General features: G+C 42.5%; 1 protein-coding gene across 2 annotated transcripts; it reads right to left on the minus strand.

Annotated features, from left to right (window-relative positions):
• Nucleotides 1-1,146: 1,146 nt before the first annotated feature.
• Nucleotides 1,147-9,265, minus strand: NSMCE4A (NSE4 homolog A, SMC5-SMC6 complex component). 2 transcript variants are annotated; one of them, XM_027906190.1, is made up of 11 exons: nucleotides 8,939-9,265; nucleotides 7,404-7,484; nucleotides 6,766-6,896; nucleotides 6,066-6,205; nucleotides 4,636-4,735; nucleotides 4,233-4,323; nucleotides 3,672-3,766; nucleotides 2,852-2,900; nucleotides 2,144-2,235; nucleotides 1,730-1,821; nucleotides 1,147-1,212 (listed from the first exon to the last, which is right to left on the minus strand). In XM_027906190.1, the coding sequence occupies exons 1-10, from the start codon at nucleotides 9,246-9,248 to the stop codon at nucleotides 1,741-1,743; spliced, it is 1,170 nt and encodes a 389-aa protein (XP_027761991.1). In that variant the 5' UTR covers nucleotides 9,249-9,265; the 3' UTR covers nucleotides 1,147-1,212; nucleotides 1,730-1,740. The 2 variants fall into 2 exon arrangements, with proteins under 2 accessions (XP_027761991.1, XP_027761990.1); XM_027906189.1 differs by lacking the exon at nucleotides 1,147-1,212 and adding an exon at nucleotides 1,219-1,393.
• Nucleotides 9,266-20,059: the final 10,794 nt, after the last annotated feature.

Consider the following 20,059-nt stretch of genomic DNA (forward strand, 5'->3'; position numbering starts at 1 on the left):
GCCCCTCCTTCCAGCCCCTGTACTCCACCACGGCGGCGGGCATGGCGCCGGCCGCCTCGCAGCGCCCCCGCCCGGGCCGGGCCCGCGCCGCCCCTCAGGGCAGGGTTGGCAGCACAACGGCTCGGCTCAGCTCGGCTCGGCCCGGCCGGGATGCTCCAACCCCCTTTCCCTCGCGGCCTGACCGGTTTCTCACTCCTACTCTCAACAATTTCCCAGATCGCTCAGTACCCGGCTGCTGCAGCGGGATAAAAGGATGGAAGAAATAATCGCATCGCCGTTTGCTGTAAGCCTCAGTTTGGACAATATAACTCTTGTCAGGTTTTGTCTTTTCCGAAATTTTTATTTTAGAAAATTAATTTTAATTACTTGAAATTCTGAAATCCAAACTGTAGTTTGAAGTGCAAATCTAGGGACTCAAAAAGAATGTAAAACCTTGCACACCGCTCTACTTTTCACTTTTCTGTAACTCCAGAGGCAGTGCTCCCCCACAGAGCATTTTCTGGAAAGGGAGATAGACTTTATTCATTTTTTAACAAAATAATATTGTGGTCCAATAGAGCTTAGGTCCTGCTTAAGTTACCAACCAAACACAGGTGGAGTTTGGAAAAAACAAAAAAAAAAAGAGGGGAATTGCTATCTGTCATTAGGACCAAATTTCCAAACTCAAACCTTTATTTCCAGAACAGCAAGAACACTTATCAATGTCTCCTGCAACACCCAAAATCATGTGGATTAGCAAGATTATCCCAGCAGGGATGGGTAACTGTGTAAATTCTACGTGTTGCTGCAGCTGGGGAGAGACAAGGGAGGAAGGAAGGGACACGGTGTTTCCTTATTATATAACCTAGCGAGTGTCAGTGTATATATAGAGTAGTAAACTAAGCCAGAATTAATAGAGACTACATATTAATAACCCTGTGACAAGTCTAAACTTCTCAGGTTGCCCAGAGAAGCTGTGGCTGCCCCATCCCTGGGAGTGTCCAAGGCCAGGTTGGAGCAGCCTGGGCTAATGGAAGGTGTCCCTGCCCATGGCAGAGGGGTGGAATGAGATGAGCTTTAAAGGCCCCCTCCCACCCAAACCGTTCCATGATTCTGAACAAAGCAGCTTATACGGTGTTGAGATGTTCTGATAAGAATAAAATTTATTTTACAATATATACATATAAAACAATTTTCTGGGGAAAACATTCTGAAGTGTTTTCTTTAAGGCACCTAGGGGGAGAGAAAAAGAAAACAATAGACAATATGCAATAAAATTTTTGGAACTTACAAAATGACTGTGACAGTAAGAGAATTCAGTCCTATCACTGAAAGAATTTTAGGGAATTTAGGAACAGTCTGGTTCCCTCTAAGTCCTTCTTCACACTACTTGTATTAACAACATCAGCTGTCACTAAGTTAAAAAAACAAACAGAAAAACTAAGTTATGATTCTTCCCAACATTGCATTCCAAGTATGAAGTTCCAAAAATTAACTCAAGTCTATCACTGAACTGACCATCAGACGTAAAAATAAAGGTTTTTTTCCCCAGGGTAATTACAGCACACAAGACTAGATTACATTTTGTTCCATGAAGAGAGCAAGAAGACAGCAATGTTCCAATATTACAGGCACCCTGATTACAGTTCTACATTTTTAAGTCCCACATAGTTTCCCTGCAGTTCTTCCAGGTGCATAAGGAACTCATGCACTGGATCCTTACTGGGTTTGATTTATTAAAAGAACTTACTTGAAAAATTATTATGTCTCCATTTCCTCTTCAGTGCTCTGAAAAGGAGGGCTTATCATGGCTTCTGTTATTTCAAATGCTTCAATGATCTCCTGGTTAGAGACGACAGCAGTCAGTCACAAGAGCTGGACTATTTTAATTTAATTACCAAATTAAATAATGACATTTCTGACACTAAAGCGCCATTTCAAATTATTATGTTTCTCCTGCATATTCCGAGTGAGGGACAAAGAAGAAGAGCTGTACAGGCTCAAAACTACTTTTTGTCTTCTAAGGTTTACTACAAACAGCAAAATAGTGGGGAAGAATAATGGGAACACCTCCTGAGAGCATGAGCAGCCCAGCTCTTTGGATGCATTCCTGCATTTAAGGTAAGAGGAACTAATGCAAAGTATCAAAAGGTCTCTGTGGTACCTTCCATTCTTCCTGGGTCAGAGACATGACAAGTTGTTCCCGTGCTCCCGGTCCCCGGTTGATCTCCCCTACCTTCCTGGATTTTGTAGGCTCTGATCAAAATAACAGTATTTTCAGTATTTACACTTGCAAAGCCAGTTTTCCTCCAGGAACACAAAAAGCTCCACAAAAATCAAATAAATTCCTCGTGTTCCACCCAGTTAATAGCCTGCAATGCTTAAGAGATTGCCTTTATCTCAGCCTGTCAATATTTAGGAACTAATGTTTTTCAGAGTCCCAGAAAGACATAAGTATTTCATTCCTTATGAAATCCCACCAAAGTCTCAACCCCATTGACATCCTGTGGGAATGAAAGCCAAAGACCTCGTGTAGCATGGAATTTCCTTTCCAACTGTTCTGTAGCTGCAGCAGTTCCCAACCCAACAGAGGCAACAGAGGCTTCTTGCACACAAAAAATACTTTAGCAAAAATGTACCTTGAAAGGTAATAATCTTTGGTTTCTTTTAATAGAATTAATTTGTATAAATCAGCACAATGGTCTTTTTTCATATATTGGTATTTAAAAACACTCAATTCTTTCAGCCCCTCATAAATCTCTTCATGCCTTCAATTACGTTCCCAGCTAAACATCAACCTGAAACTTTGTGAACATGTAACATGTAATGTTGTAGCAAAAAACAATTAGGGTCTTTTAAAGCTAGCTTTTACCTATTATTGGCAGTTTATCATTATCCAGTTTTACTTCTGCAAGACCATCCTAAAAGACAGTGGGATTTAAAGTTTCAGAAGTTAGAGGTATCCAGTTAGGATAATGCACTGAGATTTCGTGTTTTTACTTACTACATAATCATAAACAGGTACATATATTGATAAAGAATCTTCATTGGCATAACAAACATGAGGAAATATTTAAATATAGCACTTATTAATGAAGAATGCAGCCCATATAGAACAGTGGCTAACTGGGATTATGAAAACTTTGCTTCATTAAAATCATTATTATTCATTAAATACACTTGAGATAACCCTTCATAATCACATCACTATTCATTATAAACCTGAATTTAGTCAGAATATCTTCGTCAGTTTTGGTATTTTAAAATTAATTTTATTTATTAGACAAACTAAATACAATTTCAAGTGCAAATCTATGCATTCAAAAAGAATATAAACCCCTGCACTAACATACTCTTCTACAACCTCAATAACTCTTCTGTACTCTGTGATTACTTTCTTATATCTCAAGGGTAAGCCAGAATCTTTTCTGAAAAGCATATTGACAGCAAAATTTCACTATTGTTGGTAAATTGATTGCAGCAGAAAAATCGAAGAAAAAAATTAGCCTGTCAATTCTGTTTTCTCTTTTATTCAATTACCAAAATATCACGGGCTGTTTGTAGCAAATAAATCGGTATTCCTAATATTTAAAACCTAACTTTTCTATCTTGAAGACATAAAATGAACAAATCAGGATGTCCAGATAACTCCAATATCTAAAGTGAGACTTCAAGGACGTACCAAGCCTTACCCTTATGAGGAAGGACACGTGAAACATGTTTTCCACAGTGCGTGCAAAGGAGTTTGGATCAATCACAAAATCGAAGAAGGAAATGGGGGTATCAGCTGGAGATGCAAAAATGGCTTTGTTAAAACAAACAAACAGGTGGCAGACGTGGAGTTAAAAGACGTAAAACAAAGAGAGACAGTGCTCCTTTCAAAACCCAACAGAATGTTTGTCAATTTAGTTAACAATGCTGAATTCCCTGCTGCCTGCAAAAGAAACACATCTATAGAGTTTATTATTTTCTTCCATCTTTTCCCCCATGCAGATCCATAAGCAGGGATTATTTGGTTGCCTTCTAAGAAGTGGCAGGCTCTACTCAGGGGGAGAGGATTCACATTTACTCTGCAGCCAAACAGCCACCAACGAGTGTTCATAAAAAATCCATAGTTGGTAGATGTGCTTCTATATTAAGATTTCTACTTGCAAATTTCACCTCATTTTGGCTCTGCAGTTTAACCACTCCCAACTGTAAAAACCCGTGAATATTCATTTTCTCCAATTCATGCTTAATTTCCTCATACTTACGATCACTTTCAAAAAGAGTCTGCAGTATTCCCAAAATCCTCTCTACTTCTCTTTCTGTAGCTTCCTCATGAGACTCCTCCATTTTTTTTAACTGGGAAAAAGCAACAGAGATTCACCTCAAATAACCACTGTTGTATTATGGGAATATGCAAAGGGCCTTTTATGAACACAGAACATAAAAGTTGAATTTTTCTCCCTACGTGCACCATCATAAACACACTTGTGCAAACATGAGACAACTTCCTAAGAGCTTTAGGGTTTAGGTCCCATCTTAAAATATCAAACTGAAAGGCTACACAGTTTGTAATTACAAAACCCAAACCGACATGAACAGAAAGCTCGAGAAGTCACGAGTAATAACTATGCCAGAACAAGTGGTTAATAAAGATAACGCTTCACAAACCTGAGTGGGCATTATCTGTTTTGCTTCTCCTCTTGAAGCCTTTTTCTGCCTCTCAATCCGTTGCTTTGCTACAGGAGGTTCAGACTTGAAAGATCCCAACCTAACAGAAATACAAAGAACATGTCCATGGAAATCTGGTTTACACTGCATGCTTAGAAATCTAAGCACTGAGCAGTGGATCTCCTGAGAAAAGTGTAAAGTAATGACTGATACCTAAAGTTCATCACATTCAGAGATTTCTGGAAAGAACCACCCCCAAGAGTTGCTCCCAATATATTGGCAGCCTCATACCAGAACATGTAGAATATTTGATGCAATTATTCCAACTTTCTTTTTGGACTGAAGAATTCCAATCTACTTCCTTCTCATTTTGCAAATGTTCACACATCCTCCATCAAAAGAAGCCCATCTTTACTGAGAATATCAAAATGCAACTAAGGAGCAAACCAAGTCTTTTGTGCAGTCAGTTTTGTCTTAAGATCACAAAAGCAACTGTAAAATAGAGGTTAAGAGCTTAGAGCTTGAAAGTGCAAACCTAAGTTTCAAATATCTCAATTACCTATCCAACAGTAAATATCAGATATTGTAGGATCAAATTATGACATTCAGCAACTTTCTTACAATTACAGTGCTAATTATCAGAGGGTGGAACAAGTGTAAAAGCACAGACAACTGAATAATATTCTATCAGCTCTGGTCATTTAATTTAATACTGCTGGTCATTTCCCTGAACTAGGCTCTGCTACTGGAGGCTGACTTTTTAAGAGATTTAAACTCAAGTGTTGTCTATAAGCCAGGTGATTCAGGGTCAGCTAAACAGGCTCCTACTAAATGTGTTGCCTACACCTAAGGGGAGGTGAGGCTGATTCTACATTCTGGCCACTGGCCAGAAATCAGGATATTTCTTCTAAAGGCAGAGCCAGAAAGCAAGACTCTAAAAGACAACCCATTAACACAGATGTACAAGAACAACTGTCAGTCTCTTTGTGTTAATACAATCATCAGGTAGAAGATACAGACCTCCCTGGACTGACATTCTGTACCTGTCTGAGAAAGAACAAAGAAAAAAAAAAAAACAACCAACCAACCAAAAAGGCTTCTGTATTCGTGATTCTGGCTGCAGCTTGTTCAGGGAGAGAATGACCAGGGAAGAGTCAGCTTCCAGAGGAAAGAGGATTTCAGGAATACCTTGCTAGTGATATTTTGTAGCCAAATCAAAAACAAAGCAAGAAATATTATCAAGTATTTTGGAGATGAGGAGTTCACTGCACCAGAAGAGCAGAGATCACACAGAAGTCGTTGCTGACACTCTGCTGTGACCTCAGATTAAACTCTATTCCAGCCCAGGGCATTAAAGATAAGACTCCATTAAGGCCATTCCCTTGTGCTGCAGTATTATATATAAACAGTATTGCCTTAAAGGAACTTACATATAGTGAAAAGTAGGTGCTCTTTTGAAGTACTTCAGTGCTTCTTCTCCCACTTTCCGCCAGGCATCGTGAGGTAAAAAACCACCAGGTTCATGGTCATTTTCTCCTACTTGCGTGCGATTTATACCCATGAGGGTCAGCTACAAAAGAGAAAAAGCTGCAGTGAAAATTCACTTCAACCAGGAGGACACACTCATGGTGAAACACTGTATTGTGGTGTTTGCCTGATAGATTAATATTTAATATCACTGTGTAAGGACTTTCCTGAAGATACTGTGAAAACAGATAAACACCCACACACTTGTGTTCAGCCGAGGAAAAAGAGCCAGAGGTAAATAAAACTGCTTAGATTCCACCAAATTTTCGATGATGTATGAAGTAGCAGAGCATTACTTAAATTGCACTAGAGAGCTCAGACATCTCACAGTTTCTGAACACCTCACTGTCCCAGGAAGTTCAGCCCCTCAAACACCATAGAACAACTTATTTGGCCTATTCCTGCATCCACCAGTCAGACTAACCCAGGAAAAACTTCAACAACACAACTGAACTAGATGGGTTTTTATACTGTAGAGCTCTAGACCTGACCAAAGACTCAGATTCCTTACTGATCTGCTGTAACACAAGGGAAAATTTTCAAGGAGGAAAAAACCCAACAGCCTGCTTGAAAGCTGTTCTGAACCAGCTCTTCCCAACTTACCAAGTCTTCCGCAAACATTGCTGAGTCAAACGATGTCATCTCAGAGTGTAACTCATTGGCCTTCTCCTTGCCTAGATTGGATGCCAAGACAAGGAACTGGGCATCCAGCGCAGCCTCTCGTGCACGGCAAACTGTCACAGAAAAGACTTTATGCTACTAATGGGAAATTGTCTAAAACACAGTAATAAAAGCCAGCATAGGGTCTATCCTGGCATTAGAGCTTTGTAAATCACTTTATTACAACGACCTCTTACACAGCTATTTACATAATCCTTATAATAATATTTCCATTAAAAAAGGAGAGAGAGTAGGAGTGACACCAACAAAGAAGAAATGCATTTTTATCAAAGTGTTTCCCACTTCTCCAAGTGAAATGAGCCCCTCTACACTGATATCTTTTATGTGTACTACTTCTATACATTGTCAAAATAAAGCAAGGAGTGTTTCTAAGTGCAAATAAACAGCAATATTTATTTTCTCATATCAGCTTACCCAAACAATCTTCAACTAAATATATCTATTTTAAATTATATAAAACTTCTGATGAAGTACTTGGACTTCAACTCTCTTGTTTAAAAGGCATCATCATCTCACACTTGGCCAAACACCTTGAATAAAGAGCACAGAATTTGTTTTACCTTTCTCAAACAGTTTATCAGCTTCTTCCAAAGCTTCTGTCAGCCTGTTGCTTTTTGAACTCAGCATCTCCTCACGATTTTCTGGGAGGTAAAAGACACATATGAAATCCTAAATTATTGAAACACAGAAGCACTGAGAAATACTGCACTTGTTTGACCCTGACACCTGAGGCCAAGTGCCCACAAAGCTCTATCACTCCCCTCCTCAACTGGACAGGGGAGAGAAAATACAACAAAAGGCTCACAGGCCGACATAAGAGCAGACAGAGATCGATCCCTCAGCAGTTACTGTAATGGGCAAAACAGGCTCAGCTTGGGGAAATTAGTGAAATTTATTACCAATCAGAATCAGAGCAGGATAAAACGAATCTTGAAAACACCTTCCTGGGCTTCACTTTATTCCAGATTCTCTACCTCCTTCCCTCCAATGGTACAGGTGGGAAATGGAGGTTACAGTCAGTTCAGCACATGTTGTTTCTGCCACTGGTTCATCCTTAGAGAGGATCATCCCTTCTTCCCTTACTCCAGTGTGGGGTCATTCCCACGGGAGACAGTGCTCCACCAGCTTCTCCAGCGTGAGTCCATCCCATGGGAACAGTTCTTCACAAACTGCCTCAGCAGTGTGTGGGTCCCTTTCCATAGGGTGCAGTCCTTCAGGAACAGCCAGCAGCTCTGTCCCTGCAGAGACTCTTCTCTCCACGGGTCCCTTCCACGACCCTGCTCCAGCGTAGGGTCCTGCCCGTGCTGCGGGTGGGTCTCTGCTCCCCTGTGGCCCTCCCTGGGTTGCAGGGGCACAGCTGCCTCCCCATGGGCTGCCGGAGAACCTCAGCACCTCCTGCCCCTCCTTCTGCACAGCTGCTCCTCTCTTCTCTGGTCACAATTACTTTTGCACAATTATCTTTTTTCCCCTCTTAAATATGCTATCCCAGAGGTGTTACTGTGCTCACTGATGGGCTCAGCCTTGGCCAGTGGCAGGTCCCTCTTGGCTCTGTGGACACAGGGGAAGTGTCTGGCAGCTTCTCAGATCCGCAGCCCCTCTGCCACCAAACCCTGGCCATACAAACCCAACACAAACACATGCTCACAACCTAATCAAAACTGGCTAATTCGTTCCCATCATACACACAAAAATACAGACTATATAGCACATTAATTCCAGGATGATACAGGCTCCGTCTTTATTAATGCTTATGCATTAACTAAGACTGAAGCAGCAATTTTCCTTTTACTTCAGTGGCGTAAGATTTATATGGTTGAATATCTTTTAATAGGGATGGCTGCCCCATCCCTGGAAGTGTCCAGGGCCAGGTAGGACGGCGCTTGGAGCAACCTAGGACCGTGGAAGGTGTTCCTGCACACGGCAGGGGGTGGAACGAGATGAGCTTTAAGCTCCCTTCCAACCACTCCGTGCTGCTGTCACTCCATACAAACGCCGATCCGAGCACAAACCCAGAGCATCAGCCGCCCAAGGCACCCGGAGTTCCCCACAGCCGCAGGACCCTCCCGGAGCGCTCCCGGCCCGCTGCCCGCCTTACGCTGCACGCTGGAGATGAGCTCCCGGTACTGCCTGCGGATCGACCTGTTGTGCTCGTTGTCGCCGCCGTCGCCGATCTTCAGCTGCCGGACTCGCTCGCTCGCCTCCTCCTCCGTGTCCTCGGCGGGGGACGGCGAGCGCGGCAGGCCCGCCGGCCCGTCCCGGGAGGTGGAGGGCCGCGGGAGGCGGCCCCGGCCCTGGGGGGAGTCGCCGCTGCCCGGCGCCGCATCGCGGCCCCGGAGCCGAGCGGCCGCGGGGCCCGTGCCCGACCTGCCGGGGCCGTGCCCGGGGCGGCCCCGCCTGACGGGCATGGCCGAGCCTCGGCCCGCACGGCGAGTCTGCACCGCCCGGGCTCCGACCGCGACCTTCCGCCTGCGCTGCCGGTGTGGCCTGGGCTGCGCAGTGCGCTGCTGAGCAGGCTGGGCTGGGCTGGGCTGGGCCGCGCTGCCCCTTCCCCGGCCGGGCCGCGGGGCTGTCCCCGCCGCGCTCACCCGCGGAGCGGCCCCAAAACCGCCGCCTGCAACGAGCGGCCCGCGAGCAGCGCCCGCCGCGATCCCCGCACGATCCCCGGCACGGCAGGAACGGCTCGGCCCGGGCGGGACCGCCCGCAGCGGGAGCGGAGTCGCCGCCGCCTCCGGAGGGCGCTGCGGGCGCGGCAGAGCCGCGGTGCGGGAGGGAGCGGGGACAGCCATCCCCGAGCGGCACCGGAGGGAAACGGAGAGTTAAAGGGCTGCTGAGCGCCTGTAATTCACGTATCTATATATGTTTGTGTCCATAGAAATGGCCGCGTTACTCACTGAGCAGGGATCTGGGCTCTGGCAAATGAAATAAATGATGGAGTCATAGGATGGTTTGGGTGGGAAGGAACACTTGAAGATCATCTAGTTATAATCATAGAATCATCAGGGGTGGAAGAGACCGTCAGCATCATCCAGTCCAACCAAACACCCAGCACTTCCACTGTAACCTCTAAAACACTAAACCACCTACCTCCTCTGAAACACCTCCTGGGACGGTGACCCCACTGCCTCCCTGGGCAACCTGTTCCAGTGCCTGACCACCCAAACAATGGCAAATTTTTTTTATAGATATCGAATCCGAATCTCTCCTATCTCAGCTGGAGGCCATTTCCTCTGGTTCTCCCTTTCGGGGAGTTGTAGAGAGCAATGAGGTTCCCCTTAAGCCTCTTTTTTTTTTTTTTTTTTTTTTTTTTTTTTTTTTTTTTTTTGAGACTTAACAAAGCCAGCTCCCTCAGCTGTTCCTCATAAGACAAGTTTTCTAGACCTTTTCACTTTTCTACACTTTTCATCATGTTCCTGTGACATGGCATCCTGCTGACCATTATTTTCTCAGGAAAACATGAGCAAACTCTTCAGTTAGGTGATTTTCAAACAGTGTAACAGCTGGAAGCCAGAAGCAGCATCATGCAACCAGAATGCTCTGTCTCCTATACCATTAACTCTGTTTAAGCATTATGTTATTTATCTGAAAATTAATTTACAACACATGAAATATCACCTCCCATGCCCCAGACCTCACCTGCCAAAATAAAGCCATTGCCTTTCAGCTTTAAGCTGAAATCACAACACTCACCTTCAGAAGAAGGGGAAATACAGGGGAATATTGTATAAAACTACCCTCTATTAATTAATTAATTAAGGTATATAGACTTTCTCCTCTCAGTGAGTCCAGGTGTCAGGATCCAAATAAAGGCTTAACAAGTGTGAGTTACAATTTTTTTACTATCATCTGACTATGCTTAATCTGGACTAAACATTTTGCAGTATTGCCAGGCATCCCTCTGCATTTTTGTTTGGGGTGTTCTGCTTTTCCAGATGATCAGATTTCTGCTGTCCTGGCTATTCTTGTGTATCTATGTCAATTGTTTATTGTCAACAGGGAGAATGGTAAGTGAAGAAAATGGCCTACGTTACAGTTCACTGTAAGATTTTCAAGTTGTCTTTACTCACCCAGCCTGTTTTTATGTCTGATGCTCACTCAGTTTTCATCCATTCACATACATAAACCCTTATTCTCGTGCGTGGTAACACAGGACTTGCTGCCCAGTGATGGCTGTTCCTGACATAAAGTTAATCCTGGTGATCCCAAGCGGGGCCTGAACTAATTGAAAACACCAGAAACAAAACAGCTGAGGTACTTGGCATTCAGCTGCCAGCTCTGCAAGCAAACACAGATGAGGGGAAATACTTTTAATGAGTGCAACTAAATTAAAAAATTTGTTTTAGCAATGTGGAAGTTTAAGTTTGTGTACATGGTTCTTGCAGGAACTTCCATTTTTGTATTTACAGATAATGCTGTGCGAGGTAAGAATTTGGCACCAGATATTCTCTCAGCAGTGTGGATTAGGTTACAACCCATCACATCACAGCAGACATTGTACCAATCTAAGAAGGTATTTTCAGAGGAATATGAAAGAAAAATTATTAATAGAATTATGAAAAAAGCTGGGGCCCAATTTGGTGGTGTGTCAAGGAAAAAACTCTGGCAGGATCAAACCCTTTTTGGCACCAGAAACGCTTTCTTTTGGACTTGGAAGGATTCATGAAGTGAAAAATTGACACCAGGTTGCTACAACAATGTGTGGAAGTCAGGCTGCTGGACACTGAAAAGCTGAAAACCTTCTGCTTTTTCCCTACAATCAAAGAGCAATTTAGAAAAATAAAATAAAATAAAATAAATCTTTGCAAGAAGGAGCAGGAAATATATACATAAATCAGTGATGCCTCGGAGTGGAGAATAACCAGACAGCTGCAGCCTTGGTGGCCCATCCAGTACATTTTGAATGAAGGAACAAAAAAATTAAAAGCAAATGAAGAACAATGTCAGAGTTTTGCAAAAGCAAAGAGCCAATTAGTGCTCTAAAGAGTTGTGCCCCTCTTTTACATAACTGCATGGCAATTTTTTTGGACATTGACATTTTAATATGCTGATAATTTCTGTATTCACAGAAAATTCATAAATTCACTTTTCTTCATGGCAATAGCTAGAAATTATCACCTGTTAGACATTGCCAACACCACGTAAACAACTGACTTAAACCTGAGCACTTCTGTGTCAGGTTTAATCCTAGCACAGCAATCATTTTTATATCTTGTGCTGATGTGGATACATTTTTATTGCATGTGTTCCAAGGCCTAGAACTCACGACCTGTTATGAAAGAAATATTTTTTTCCTCTCTGAAATAGCGTATTCCAAGGGAGGATTTTCCAAAAGTACCACGGAACTGAAAACATGCTCTACTTAAGAGAAAATTCTGTGATTAGTGAGGGTTTCCTATCCCAGTGACATGTGCTTTGGGGTTTGTAGTCAAACCTGTGCTGAAGTGGCATGTTTTTTTTTTTTTTTTCTGAAAGTCTCACACGTGTAACACTCTGACTTCAACCACTACATCCAAACAGGTGGGCTGCAAGTTCCATCTTATCCATGGTGGGAACAGCCGAGCTGCATTCCCTCTTTTCCGGCCGTGTGGGCAAAGGAAAACTGAACCCAGGCAAAGGGGTGAAGAATGGAATGGAGGCCGAAGATTTTCCTTCTCTCCATCCTGCCAGGTAACCTGCTGGCATTCCCAGACTTGGAATGTTTATTCTGAACTTCCAGCAAAGCATTCCTTGTGAAATAGGTGGGGCAGTGGTGACTGGCAGTGCAAGGCACCTGTCAATTTTAGCCCTGCTTGTGTTTACATACATTTGGTCACTGATTCATTTTCCCAGCCTTTGCTTACTAAGTCAGGTGAGAGAGACGGCCCTGATACTTCACAGTTACAGAGTGAAAGAATTCCACTTGCACTGGTATAATATGGAACTTGTCTCACTGCCTTAAGCAAACCATACACCACCCCCAGCAGTGACAACAAGCTGCACCCAGAGTACAGGACCTGCCTCGTGCTCTCCCCATCCAGCAACTGAGAATTCCTGCGAGGAACTGATGTGTCACAGCCCCACAGCTCGCTGGGTCGGATTCCTTGCACCTCGTAGCTACCCGGCATAGTGTTCTCAAACATCAGCCAATTCACATTAATAGAACACTTTCATGTGATCCGGGGAGAAAGGGGATCCACACACCAGCCAGGAGGGAAGGAGTGCAGAGGGTTGTATAAATCAGGGACAGAGTGGTGCATTTTCGGTCAAGGGGAAAATTGGGTAAGTAATTTTTTTCATTAGTTCTTTAAATTTAAAACTGTCTAGACGCAGAACTGTTTGCTAATTATGTTTTAGACGCTACAGAAAGGCAAAGGGAGTGTCTTTCAAAAGGAAAGGATTTTTTTCCTCTGTACCATTAAAAAACAGTGTCTCCTTTGAGGTTCTACAGTTTTCTGATCTCTTGTATAACTTGTTTTACAATCCACATACCCTATGTAGTACGTCTGCAGGATGATGTCTAGTTACTCAGTATCTTTCTGAGACCAAGGGACTGATTGTTAAATGTGCATGTCCTAAAATAGCCATTTTAAAAACATGTTACGACATTACAGACTGTAATAACTATCTGCAAAATGCTGGAGCTTTTAAACGTGGCTCTCTTCCACTGTTGTTCTATTTTTTTTATTTTTTTTATTTTCAGAAATGGTTCTAAGGGTTTGTTTCAGAAATGACTGCTTGTTGTTTTTAAGTTGCCATGTAACACCAAGAACGTGGTTTTTCTCATGCAGAATCTCAGGGATAAAATGAGCTGGCTGGTCACTGTGCAGATGCTGAACAGTGATTTTAAGTGAGAACTGGCTGTGATGTTTCCCCCTCTCGTGCACAGCGAGGTTTCCTTCAGGCTCTAAAACACAACACTGAACAGCTGTAGGTGCAGTTTTGCCTCAGCTGACCCAAAACTCATACAGATCTTCAGGTAGTTGAAGTCACTTTTAGTCCTGCCCACTAGGAGGACTAATTAGATCAAAATAATACTTCACTAGTTTGAGACTAGCAAGGATTTGATTATGTTATTTTTTTAAACATTGATGGCATGATATTGAAACCTGTTGTCAACAGATAAGTCTGTGGCCACTTCAGTTATTTCTGGATTTCATTATTTGGAGTTTATATCACCACAGTGATTTGGAAACTGTTTTGCAAGTAACTACCATAAAAAAAATCTTGAGGAAGAAAATAACTTTATTGACAGGATGACAGTGGCAGGCTTGTTCCTATCTGTTATTTCCTACAAAATCTGATCTTATCCAAAAAATAGAGTGCTTATAGCTTGAATTTTTTCCTCATGATTCAGCTCTTCAGGATCAAGCTGCTCATTGCCTAGGAGAAGACCTTTTTCCCTTTACACAGGCCAAGAGGTGGGTTAGAAACCTGCTATACGTGTCAGAGTTTAAAAAAAATTCCATCCCTTTATGTAAAAAAACTTTTCAATTATAGATTGAAAGATTCATTAGGTAGACGTTAATTCACGGAATCCATAAATCCATAAACCTTAAAGGATTTTGGAAAGGGGGAAAAAAGGGATAGACACCCGTTCAAATAAAATAAATGACCCCAGTTCCAGTGTTGTGTTTCCCCCTTATCCAAAATAAAAAATAAAAAAAAATCATTTACACCGTAAATTGCTTACCAGTTATTTTGGTGGGGCTTGATACAAATAAAGCAGCATAGCAATAGAAGCAATAGTTTGGAGAGCTTCCAGAGTAGGCAGCAAGAGGGAATGACATCTCTGGGCAGGTTCAGGGTGTGACATCAGCAGGCTGGGGAAGGGTCCCTGCCTTCATTGGCAGCTCCCATTCAGCTGCACGGAAGAAATGAAGGATATCGAGTATATTCCTTTCTTACCACTTGAAGTTCCCTTGTGGTAGTATCAGAGAATGGTTTTATGGCAGTGTTTGGGAATGATTGACCTGTAACAACCGGTAATCAGTGCTGAGCAGCTTCTTTCAGTGAGGAAAGCCAAATTCAGCTTTCACACTGCCCATGGGCCTTTTCTCTGGAAAGATGGGCCTTCATTCTAGGGCAGGTGGGAGCCACTACACAGGCTGCAGAAAACTCTCAGGTTTTCAGTGTTTCCTGATGCTGGTGGAATAACATTTATCATTTATGGAAGCCCCTTAAGTCCATAACAAGTCTGAGAAGAGTAAAATTTTACCCTACATCTATGATCTAAAGCTCAGTGAATGGCTTACATTATGTTAATTTATTCCACATTCATTTGCAGAAACTAATGGTTTGAAGAGTTGCTCTGCTGACAGCCAGGAATAAGAGCAGAGCCATCACAGACTGTAGTTTTTATTTTTCTTGACATAATCCTTTTAAAGTGCTGTGTTCTAAAAATCTCACTGGGAAGCAAAGTTTGATTTAAGTCCTGTATGTTTGCATTAGAAGCTCTTGGATGCAGGATACTGTGAAAATATAGCAGTTGGTCAAGATCCATCTACAGAATGTACAAGCCTCAGCAAGCTTGACAAAATACTGAACTAGATAGTCTTGCCAAATTAAATTTGTCATTAAATGCTAGTTGGGACTTGACAGACTCATTTACTTCCCTGGTTTCCCAGCTAGCATTTGATCCAGCTTGCTCTCTTTGGTTCTTGGTCAAGCCCAAGGCTCAGCCAGCTCCTTGCAGATGGATTGGGAAGTGTTTATTTGCCCCACGTGTAAACAGTAGAGTGCTGTGGGGAGTGTTTGTAGGGCTGGAATGGGACTGCACAGAAATTAAAGGTAAGAATGATTTATTTTATTACCTAGATGAAATCTGCTGAGTGTAAGCCATCAGAAAAGATTTCCTGGCTCACAGCGACCTGACTGGGTGTGCGGTGCAAACGTGATGTGACGGATGGAGTGCTAATATTTTGGGTTTGTGTGAACAGCTGCCATATTTTCAACAGGAATATTTTAGAAGGGAACAAGAGCAGTGTAACTGTGAGTGAGGAAACAGGACCACAGGATAATCCTCCTGTAAACAGTGAAAGAACACAGAAAACTCTGTTACTAGACTAGCACTGTAGGTGTTTCTGCAGAATAGCTCTGACTGAGGAACTGATCAATTTAGACAAAAGAGCAGATATTTTCAGAGGAATTCTCTGGTAAATGTGATTTCCAGAGCATTTTGCCCCATTCCCAAAATGTGTTTCCTCCAGCAGACCTGAATAAATCCGTTAATTTTCTAGAGACACTAAAATTGAGGAGGTCAGTTCTGTTTTCTCTGTTTCTACGAAGTGTCAGCCAAACAGCACCATTTCTGTGCACTGAAGATCTGGTGTCAGGTTTTCACTCACCCCCCCCAAAAGAGGCAGAGAGGATGTGTGGAGATTTCTGGAGCACAGATAATTTTTGATGTTGACAAACTGACGTCGTGAGCAACTCCTGGTTGAAGCCAGAAACATCAAGATTGCTGCAGTAGGGGGGGGGGGGGATAAAAAAAAAACATTAATGAGTAACAAACCCCCAATTTTAACAGCACAGATTAATAAATATGCAGGTTTTCACCTTGCATGCCTAGATTTCAATGTGTTTTGGTTTTAGCGTGGTACAGACTGAATTCTCCAGCACTTCAGGGTGATGTTTATGTGCTGTATTTATTCATAGCTATCTGTCACTTCTGATACCAGTATGATGTGAGCTGTTGCCTGTATTTCTGTATGTATATGTGTATTATATATACAGCATATTGGTGCCATTGAAACCACAGTAATTATTATTATGTATCTGTTGGAGTAAGTTGCATGCCTACTTGTTACACTATCTGTTACTCACAGTTTTCCAAGCCACTTCCAGCTGTAAAATAAAAATTACACTGAACCACTTTCTTGATGAGAAAGACACGATTCTACCCACAAATGTGGAGCATTGCCTGGTTTGATTGAACCCATATGAAAATCTCTGCATGATGCAAGGGGCAAGGAGGTTTAAATTCATGGTCTAGATGAAGTGTTTTTTGGTGGGTTTTTTTTTCAGTTTCTCTGGTAGACTCTTAAATCATTGCAATGCTCACATCAGGAGGTGAAATGTGTCAGGAGCACTGACCATGGAGATGTTCTTGCATTCTAATAAATCAGACTTAACATTTCTTAATTGTTACACGTGCAATATTTAGTTCCTGCAGGAAAACTTAACAGCCCAAACCCAGTATTTCCCCCCTGGCACTCATAAACCATTGCAATTCAAAGATTTCGGGAATTTTGGAAACTGTGCTTGAGCCTTTAGCTTTAACATATCCTACAGTTTTGTGATATCTTTCCGTGGCAAGTCCTGCTCTTGCACCTGAAGTTTAAAGGGTTTTGACTCAACCTATATCACACTTCTCAGAGAAGAATATTGCTGCTTTCTAGATGCACAGGACTTTGCCATGTAAAACCTAAGAGTTTGATCATATAATATTTTCAATATTGGCTCCTGCTCTAACAAGAAAAGACATTTTTTTGTCAGCGAGCCAAGGACGTGCAGTACAAAAAGGCACTTGATCTTAAATATCCAAAAGAAACAGGCACGAGGCTTGGATAAACACAGAACATTTCTACCTGAAAGATCAGATCTCAAGGGAAATATGGCAAGCTAAAAAACTTGGATGCTGCTTTTCCCGTTGCTTTGGTCTTCTGCCATCATTTGAGAAATCAGTGCTGACTCTTGGGATTCTGTGCCAAAGTGAATTATCATTTTTACTTTTGAGTCCCCATCCAAATATGAGTTCAGTCCCTGGATCACAGGGAGGGCTCTGTGTGATGAGGTTGTAGACACCACAGGTGCAGCTGGAGAAGAACTAAGGGAATGTTGCTTATTTCCATTCACTTTATTACCTTTTGTTATGATGTTTAGGGGTGAAGAAACCATCTCAGTGGCAGTAGATAAATAGATAAATAGCAGATAAATAGAAACCAGCTGCAAAGTCAAATTTTTATCTGTTAAGTACCATCTATGTAATGGCCCAAACTAAAACATGATTTGATTTTTATGTTAAAATCTTACTGAGGTGAAAAGGGAAATTCACATCTTCAAGAACCAGCCTGTTTCCAGACTCAGGAAGCCGGTATTGCAGCCACTTGCAGATCATTTCTGAAGGTTTCCTTCCCAAATTTTCATTCAGCGTTACAGTTCCTGCTTTAAAAGGTCAGCCTGGTGCATAATTGCTCATAACAGCACTTATTTTGTGAGCCTGGTCTCCAGGGAACCTCTCCCTAAATCAAAAGTTAGATGGAGTTCAGGTACTGCAGAGCCTGCAGTAACATATCCATTAACGATGAAGAAACGCCAGTGAAAAAAAAATTCACCTGTAAATTAAGAGTGAACTCCTGAAACTGGAGATTGTTCCCACTGCTGGCAAATGATAACGTCAATATAAATAGTGCAGACCCAGCTGGGCAAGGCAATATGTCATATGAGTTTAAATCTGTCGTTGGGTGAAGCTGATTAGGTTTGTGTCTGTCAAAGGGATGAAGGTTGGTGCCATCTGCAACAACAGAGAGCAGCCCAGGGAACTTTATCTCCCCCAACCACCACGGGTCACTAGGACCACTTCCCACCAGCAGGGCATTAGGTCATCTTTTTAAAAAGCCACTGCCAAGAAGGCAAACAGCAAGAGCTGAGGTTTGGAGGAGGATAATGCAGTTCAGGCACCATTTGTGGTCACCAGACCTGGAGGACTGGCTCGAGCTGACTTCCCTCAACCTTGTTTTGCAGCCCTGCTTAGCTGAGTCAAAGGAAGCAAGGGGGGGGGGGGGAAAAGGTTTATATTTACATTCAGCTTAAACATTCATTCATTATGTTAGTTTTAAACGTTGTAACGAGGATGAAACTACTGTAATGTCAATAAGGAGGCATTCTCATTGCTATGCAGTTATTATCCTTTGGGGAAAAGCACATAAAAAATTACTTTAGCCTGACTGTTTTTCTGTCCTTTGCTATTTTTGATATCTTTGAGGATACCTTTGTGATGTCACTGTACACCAAAACGTTCTTGGCTGACCTTACAAATAAGCCTGAGGAAGCATTTTGGTCCTGATTAGCCTTGAAATGGGATGGAGTCTTTTTGTGCAGGGCTGAGTCAGTGTAAAATGCTTGAGAAAAGTCCCTAATCCAGTATATATTCTGTGTAAAACATAACCTGTCCTCTTAAAACAGCGATACCAAATCAAACCAATCCTTTCTATTCTCTGTTATTATTCTGAGAGCTGAACACTGGCCCTGGTTTCTTGCTTAGCTCAGGATTACACAACATATTAATGGTCTGATCACTCAACTCCCCAGTGCCTCAATTTTTGCTTTTTTAAAATGTCAGCAGCGTCATCCTGCTCTGTGAATTGGTGAGGAACTTGCACAAGTAAGCCAGCTAAATGCTTGCAGTGCATGGAAGTGTTGTGCTCACTGGATGTAGCTTTTCCAGGTGCAGAAGGCTGGAGAAACTCAGCAAGTTTAATTTCAAAGTCAATATTTTTTCAGCCAACCTCACATATTTGTAAACAAGGATCCCTGGCTTTATGAACGCTCTCTTGACTAGAGTTTCAGAGGTCAGTGACTCAGTTCCCAGACTTAGCCCTGCAAAAAACTAATATACTTGCTTGGATTAGAATCTGAAACCTAACCCTCGTCTGGCCATTAACAAGTTGTTTTGATGTGCAAGTCTCCTGAGAGATTTATTTTCATAGCCAGCCCTCACTACTGATAAAACAGCATTTCTGGTGTGAGGGCATTGATCACTTCTAAATATTCAGTAGCTGAGTTCATAATGTAATTTATTCTCACCCAGGGATCAAACAACTATCATGATATGATGAGAAACAGCCTCAGGGTAAATGGCCTGTGAGGATGAAGAACGTTAACTTGTATAGGTTATGTGCATAAATATATGTAATATATGCCTGTGTATCTATGTGTGGATACGTGGTTATGTACCTGTGTGGGGTCAGCAGAAGAAAACAAAAAGCATCCTCCCCTCAGCCCAGGGAAAGTCTCTGAGTGTTGGAAGCTTTCCAGGAGCTTAAGAACAAGTCCTCCTCTCCTGGGTGTGTGAGCACAAAGCCCAGAAAGCAGCTGCAGCCTGCCAACCCTGACATGTCAACACACACCTCGGGCCAGGAAAGTGGGAGATTAAATAGTGCTGCCTTCCCCAGTCAGGGAGAGGCAGCTGCTGACAGCTGGGTCAGACCCCCCAGCTAAAGGAGGAATAGGTAGGGGGGAA

This window comes from Empidonax traillii, unplaced genomic scaffold (assembly GCF_003031625.1).
Source record: "Empidonax traillii isolate 1590-97213 ecotype Southwest subspecies unplaced genomic scaffold, ASM303162v1 scaffold1257:size348801, whole genome shotgun sequence".
Lineage (NCBI taxonomy): Eukaryota > Metazoa > Chordata > Aves > Passeriformes > Tyrannidae > Empidonax > Empidonax traillii.